At 30.6% G+C, this 7,185-nt stretch overlaps 2 protein-coding genes across 4 annotated transcripts in view; one reads left to right on the top strand and one right to left on the bottom strand.

The window, feature by feature from the left end:
- Positions 1–1,650: 1,650 nt before the first annotated feature.
- Positions 1,651–3,903, top strand: LOC108549867 (nischarin). Its single transcript, XM_017903437.1, has 3 exons — positions 1,651–2,066; positions 2,515–2,827; positions 2,938–3,903. The coding sequence occupies exons 1-3, from the start codon at positions 1,939–1,941 to the stop codon at positions 3,901–3,903; spliced, it is 1,407 nt and encodes a 468-aa protein (XP_017758926.1). The 5' UTR covers positions 1,651–1,938.
- A 1,985-nt stretch (positions 3,904–5,888) lies between these two features.
- Positions 5,889–7,185, bottom strand: part of LOC108549876 (heat shock protein beta-1) — a 46,449-nt gene continuing 45,152 nt past the window's right edge. For all 3 annotated transcript variants that reach the window (XM_017903444.1, XM_017903445.1, XM_017903446.1), the window contains one exon: positions 5,889–6,913. In XM_017903444.1, the coding sequence (XP_017758933.1) occupies positions 6,719–6,913 (195 nt within the window). In that variant the 3' untranslated portion in view covers positions 5,889–6,718. The remainder of the gene's footprint in view (positions 6,914–7,185) is intronic.

Below are 7,185 nucleotides of genomic sequence, written 5' to 3'. Positions count from 1 at the left end.
AAATGCTTGGTAGTAATACCACTTTGCAAAAAGTGTTGTCTATTTTTAGAATCCAAAACTACTTCGGAGAACTTCTTAAGAGGATACAGGAGTGTTGGAGAATCGATATTGGATGGTGATTAGTAGTTACGTGCTCGATTCATGGTATTCGAAGATCGTGAAGCAACAGCTGACGCAGCTATTAATAGTTTTATTCGGTTCTTTTGCAGATGTGTGGGATTCTTTCCTACGTGACTATATTATCGAAATAAGAATATATTAATGTATTTAACATATATCTAGAATATTTTTTCAAATATTTTATCCCTATATTATAAAGACAATTTAATGTAAAAATAAATATTTAAATTAATAATATAAAAATATTTTATCTTTGGTTTTGTTCTTTGTTCTTCATCTTCATCGATTTATGTAGTTTAGTGTTACATATGATAATACGTAAATACTTTCCTGAATAGATAATGATAACTCTATACAAATTTCATGCTACATATACAGTACGCAAAACATAGTTATTAAGTTAGTAATGCCTGACATATAATGCTCGAATATAAAATGAATTTCGGTGAATAACATTTTATTTTATCACATCACTAAAATACGTCAAGTGGGAAATATATGTTAACTAAATATAGGAACGAGAGAAAATTTGTGTATCGAAATTCAATCCGATTTATTTCTTGTCTTAATGTATGCAATAGGCAGGAAAATGACTCGAATATTCTATTACAGAAGTCCCATTGAAAGTCAATAGCGTGATTCATTGGAAAAAGGATGCGTTCTATTAGAATGCTAATGGTGGACATGGACATTGATCACAAGCCGTGTCGACGAAATTCTGATTACGCCATTGCAGCAACAGGTTGTCACCAATGAGAACCACCGTGAATGGGCGCGTTCGTCCATTTGATAGCAACACGACCTGTCACTACGAGGTAACAAGGCGATCTTTTAAATCTATGAATCTTTAAAAATCGTGTCATGAATTAATGTTATATGAATAAACCATATGTACATAAATGTCCAATTTATTAATTAATAATTAATGTAATAACTTTTTTGATATGTTAACTATTTTTTTGCTATAAATTTAATTTTATACACTTTTAGAAGGTTATTGAGAATAAAAAGAATGCGTTATTTTAACAGCGATAATGAAAGTAAATATTTAACTCGATCTTCGTTATCAAGAACATGACTAATTATCTATAGCACTATAAATCATCAAGCATATAATATACTGTGATTAATGTAATATTATTCGAACCTTTAATATTGCATTGTAATATTTAACATCGTAAGCGTTATTTAAAATTTTACATAATAAATTATGTACATGTTCTTTTTCGTATTATTATAGTAGAAATAGCATTTTGTTGATAATACGATATTTATAATCTATTAAATGTTTACATAATGTATATAAAAGATAACTAAAAATATTCCATTATATCCAATAAGATAAATGCTAGAAAAAATATATTTGATAACAAATAAGCGAAAATTTTAATCAATATGTATTATCAAATGTCATGCAAGACATGTTATAATATGAAAGCAGCTTAAAAATAAAAAAATCTGAGAACCCCTGTCAGAAAGAATAGTAGAGCATACGGTCCGTTTCAGGTCAGTATTTAATTTGATCGCAAGGTGGTAGCACGGTATACGTTTTTCTACTCCAAATGTACTATGAATCATGAACATTTGTATATTAAAATCTTCTTGTATTCTTAACGAAGGACCAGTAAAAAAAGCAACTCGGTAGATTCACGAAGAGTACGATGCACCAAACGGATAAGAGGCGTCCCTCCCTCTGATACAAAACAGTTGATATTGACAGCTCTCGCCTCGATCCGGGATAACCTCTTGGTCCAATCGACAGCCAGCGACAACTCTTGTCACGTCTATACTCAACGATTGCCAAAACGTTTTGCAAGAATGGCGTGTCTTTTATTGAACCAGGAAAATGTGCACATTAAGATACCTTCAGCTGTCACTGTCGTCGGTATCACTTATTATTGTATCGAGGTTAGGATTGCTTCGATCAAATGGACAGTAAAACACAGGTGAGTGTTTCTGATTCATGTATCGTGACGTAGTTTCTTATTTTTTCTTCATAATTAAAAAGAATTTTGGTTATGTATTAAATTCTAATGGCTATATTGTTTCTCATCGAAAAAATTATTCGGTGGTAGTATTTGATTTGTATTTCCTACATGGTATAGAAAATTGAACAAATTTGTACTTCTGTGTCCTTCTGAATTTATCAAAAAGGTGATAAATGTGTTTACTTTATTCTTATTTAAACCTTACAGCTTGTTCTAAAGTGTGATATAAATTAACTTGTGTGATAAATTTTAATGATAAACTCTTATTTCATACTCTCATGTGTGTATTCATATGTATTCACATATTGCTTTTATACATTGAGAAATATTAAAATTATGTCTTAAATAATTAACATGATGTAATGTGAAAAAATTAATGTCAATTATATTTTTTGCATTTCTATAGGTACAATGAATTTTCTGAGCTTCATGATAAACTTGTCTCAGAGAATTATGTTAAAAAAGATATATTGCCACCAAAGAAACTTATCGGTAATAAGTGTGAAGCTTTTGTAGAAAAACGTAGACTAAGCTTAGAGGTCTACCTAAATGAAGTATATAGCTATTTAAAGAAAGCAATGCCTAGGGAATTGGCTGTATTTCTGGATATGCACACATATGATATATTTTTCCTACTACAGAGTATGGCTTTAAAATTTTTTATAGAAGGTGAAAATTTGTTACAAAAATCCAAAACCTACAAGTTTAATGTAATACAGGTGATTATGTGTCTTCAATCAGTAAATCATATATTATTTATTAATTATGTAAATATACATTTTTGCATTTGTTCTATATATTTAAAGATAATATAACTATTTTTTTCCAGTTGTATGCAATCAGTGAAAGATTGAAACAGCCTTGTCCGCCACTTGAAGCTGTTGACAAAAAATATCAATTCAATCATGTTTTGGATTTTAATTCTCATTTAACTGGTCTCATCATTGAAGGGAGCTCAGAGCCTTATAGAACTAGCAATATTTATTCCTCTTCAATGTCAATTGAACTATCAAGTTTTAGGAATATAGAAGAGTTAATCATCAATAGATATCCAATGGATAATATATACCACATGGGTAATGTTCGAGATACTGTGAAATATTTAAAAGTGAACAATACGAAGCTCAGAAACATTGTTGAAATGGCAATGTGTGAAGAAGTGCATAAAAGTATTGAAAATGCAAATGATTCACATGTCTGGTTTAAAGTCACACACCTAGATCTAAGTGATAACCGAATAGAGACTATAGATGAAGCGATTAAACTTTTACCGCATATAGAATGCTTAACGTTAAATAATAATTTGCTCTCAGAGATTTCCAACATCACTTTATTACCGAGATTGTCCCAGTTGTATTTAGCGTCGAACAATTTCACAACACTACCTGATGATCTGCATACGAAACTCGGTTATATCGTGTACATCGACTTGTCTCAGAACAAATTAACATCGTTGTCGAGTTTCTCGAAATTGTATTCATTAGAGGGTTTGGACGTGAGTTGCAATCGTATCGAGAAAATCGAAGAAGTGAAAAATATTGGCCACCTCCCTTGTTTAGAAAATTTAAGATTGACTGGCAATCCTGTATCGACAATAGTCGATTACAGAGTGAAAGTATTGGAACCATTTGGAAAAAGAGCAGCAGATATTTGTTTAGATAATGAAAAACCTAATCAAAAGGAATTAGACACAGTTTCTGTTCACCAAGCCTTGCGTATTGCAAGAGAAGGGAAATCACCTACATTCACTGCATCAGATGCACCTTTGTTTTCTGCAGAGATTCCGAGCTTATAGAATCACAAAGATTGTAATTTCATGATAGATTTTCTATGCAAAGACTACTTTCATATGAATTTATACAGTTGACTCAAATCTTTTTGCAAATTAAAATAACCTTTTCGGATGCGTTTAAATTTTAATGAAACAAAAATTGTCAAATATATTGTCTGTTATTTTTCCATGTGCGGTAAGCAATACTGTTTTTAGAATTAAAATTTCATTGACTTCCGCGGAAAGGTTTCTTGGTACAATGAAATAAAATTTGTATCTAAAATGGCGAATATTCAAGATTTGCTTGACTCTCGACTATAATCTTTTTATATGATATTGTCAACTTACTGCGTCGGTGCTTTTTATCACCTTTCGACATAATGATATCCTAATCAGTATAATGTATACCAAAACAATAACATATAGTTTAAGTCTTAGATTTCGAGTCTTAGATGTCTTTGTTCAATCCAAATAAAGGATTTTAATAATGTGAGGAATAAATAAGAAGATAATCAGTCTCTCTGTTTGAGGATAACGTGCCACTTGTCTCTGTAAATATGAAATTAGCAAGATTCATAATTATTTTTAAATTGTATATTGCATGTTACCGTCATATATTTTTTATACGAACTGAGATTATGGAATAGGAAGATTGGATTGATTGGAGATGTGTATTTATTTATAATTTATATGAAATTTATATGAATTTGGTGATTCTCAAACTTTATTTATTCTTTGCGAAATAATCTAAATAATTTGTAAGTTAGAAGTAAAAAAGATTCATTTTGAGAATCACTGCTTTTACAAACAATAAATTATTTTAAACGGAAAGTAAAGTTTTACTTGATGTTAAGCATTTGCAGATGTGTATAAAATATGATTATTATCATTTGTTATTTGATTGAACGCGCTTGTGTTGTTAATGATGCAAATATGAAGCTTCGAATAGACGCGGTCACGGAAATTATTAGTGTTTGTTATTTGTTGTACAAATTTTTAAGGTGATGTTATTTTGAGAGGTGTAATTGCGTTTGATGTAACGATTTTATAATGGTTTAACACAAATTATCTATAAATGTATATAAGAAGACAGAATATTTTGTTAATAAAGAATTTGATATCAATAAACTGTGATAATTTGTTAGCGTGTTTTCTCTTAATTTGTAGTTAGATATTATCATATCTCACATTTTTATTTCAAAATTCGAGATGGAAAATAGTGCCTTTAAATGTTTTAATTGCACTCTAATTCCAGACTTCTGTAATTCTAAATTGTTCTATTTTAAACACGGCAAAGAGGTAAGGCAAAGTAATTATCTTTAAAGATTATTTTTATTTAAACTTCCACATTGTTCGCATTACCTTTTAAACATCATACGTATCTCGATAATAGTAAAATATTCATAAATAATAATAATAATAATAATAATAATAATTATAATTATAATAATCATTACAATGCTTAACATATTCTAAGCATCCTCGTGTTATAGTCTTTTAATGTAGTACACCTAAAAACTAACACATACATAAGTTATCGTTTTACAGAAGATCGCTTCCGGTTTTGCATTGTGATCGCGTATCGAATTTTTTTTTTCGTCAATAAACTCCGCGTTATACAAGTTTCACAACATTTTTCCTACTTTGTGCCTTTCAGCCTATCAAGAGTTATAATCTTTTTGTTCTTCATTTTTTCTTTTTTCAAAGGCAATGCGTGTATTCGAGAAAAAAGTGTTACTTCTGAAAAGTAAGTGTCATATCAAAGCGTCGAATTATATTTTTGTATCTTTCGTTGATTATAATGAACTACAATCTTCGAAAAGATTTTATAAATCGATTCCCTGCCTGTTAGTGTTACCATCGGCTGATAACAATCGTAAAAACACACGTGTGTATATCAAAACGGCAAAAAGCTGAACGAAAAATGAAGCACTGCATATCAAACATTTATACAGTAATTTTTTTTATACAAAGTTAGGCGGTACGTTTGATGGACGTCAAACATAACCGTGATATTCTATAGCAATAAAGAAATTTTTTTTTTGTTTCATCGACATTTGATTATCGTTTCTTATGTAGCCCTTTTAGGTTATGTTCTATTTTTTAACGCAAGAATTTTGCTCTTGACCACCCTGAATAATAACTATGAATTTTTATTCAAAAAGTATAAAAAATAATTTATAGATTTATGGGAGGGCTAAACATTTTGGTACTTGTGAAATGTTTATTCGAATGAATATGTTTTTTGTTTTACTTTTTTCGGAGGAAGAAATGTGTTTGACACACTTTCTTTTTGAACTTGTACCTTGCGGAGACTCGAGTAATTTAGCCGGAAAGCTACAATCCCAAGTTTTCACGCGGGAGCTTGCTTGTTGAACGCGTTTCGTAAACATGCTTCACTGCGAACCTCGAATTTTTCCGCTGGTACTCGTTTCTTCGTCATGATTTAACATATTTCTTTTATGTAAAAATTTGAACACTGGATGTAAAATCACGATCATTTCAATCAGGAAGTGAAAAAAAAATATTTTCTTACAAAATAAAAAAAAAAAATTCATAAAATCCATTCAAATTAAAAAAGAAAGTGCGTTACTCAAGTGAATTGAACAGCGGAGAAGAGAAACGGGTATTCACAGCAAAAGAGTGGAGAAAAAACAAAAAGTGAAAAAAGAAAAAAGAAAACAAGCTAAACAGGAGAAAAAGGAGAAGAAAGAAATGGACTTACGGGAATTGATGGAAAGGATGGGAAGGGAGCGATCTGACGGACACACGAATGATGGAATTTCGGAGGGAGTTTTAAGGATCATTTTCTCGTGTATTCGTCCAGTTGATTGGGTGTCTACTGGTGTGAGATTGGGATGAGCTTCTCGCGCGTATTGATTGCTGGTAGTGGAGCCTCGACAGTGAGTACGCCATCTTTGCTCAGCGAAGACTTGATGCTCTCGGGATTAGTTCCTTTAGGTAACAGGAACTCACGGTTGTACTCCCTGTATACTGATTTGCTCTCTGTCTTCTCCTCGTGTTTTGCATAGACCTGAGCAAATGAGAAAGAAGTGTTTTAGAATTATAATTCTTTCTTTGAAAAATTATAATAATAATGCACCACATTTACACGAATAAAATATTTTATTCTTATTCTGGTATCACTATTACCTGAACATTAACTAAGAAGAAAAGGAATTCTTTTTGTTAGAGCAAAATATGAAAAGTTATTCAAAGTTCAACCTTTTAACTGTACTATGACTATCATACACAGTAGTTTATAGTTAGGGCTAAAGTTTCTAATAACCAAGGATATGAAGAAGC

Source organism: Eufriesea mexicana, unplaced genomic scaffold (assembly GCF_001483705.2).
Source record: "Eufriesea mexicana isolate 0111107269 unplaced genomic scaffold, ASM148370v2 scaffold2234, whole genome shotgun sequence".
Taxonomy (NCBI): domain Eukaryota; kingdom Metazoa; phylum Arthropoda; class Insecta; order Hymenoptera; family Apidae; genus Eufriesea; species Eufriesea mexicana.
This window is presented reverse-complemented; position numbering and strand designations above follow the sequence as displayed.

Excerpts from the sequence above, each read along its gene's own strand:
- LOC108549867 (XM_017903437.1), top strand. The coding sequence starts at position 1,939 with ATGGCGTGTCTTTTATTGAACCAGGAAAATGTGCACATTAAGATACCT. Across the intron at positions 2,067-2,514 it reads AAATGGACAGTAAAACACAG|GTACAATGAATTTTCTGAGC; the intron begins GTGAGTGTTTCT and ends GCATTTCTATAG. Across the intron at positions 2,828-2,937 it reads ACAAGTTTAATGTAATACAG|TTGTATGCAATCAGTGAAAG; the intron begins GTGATTATGTGT and ends ATTTTTTTCCAG.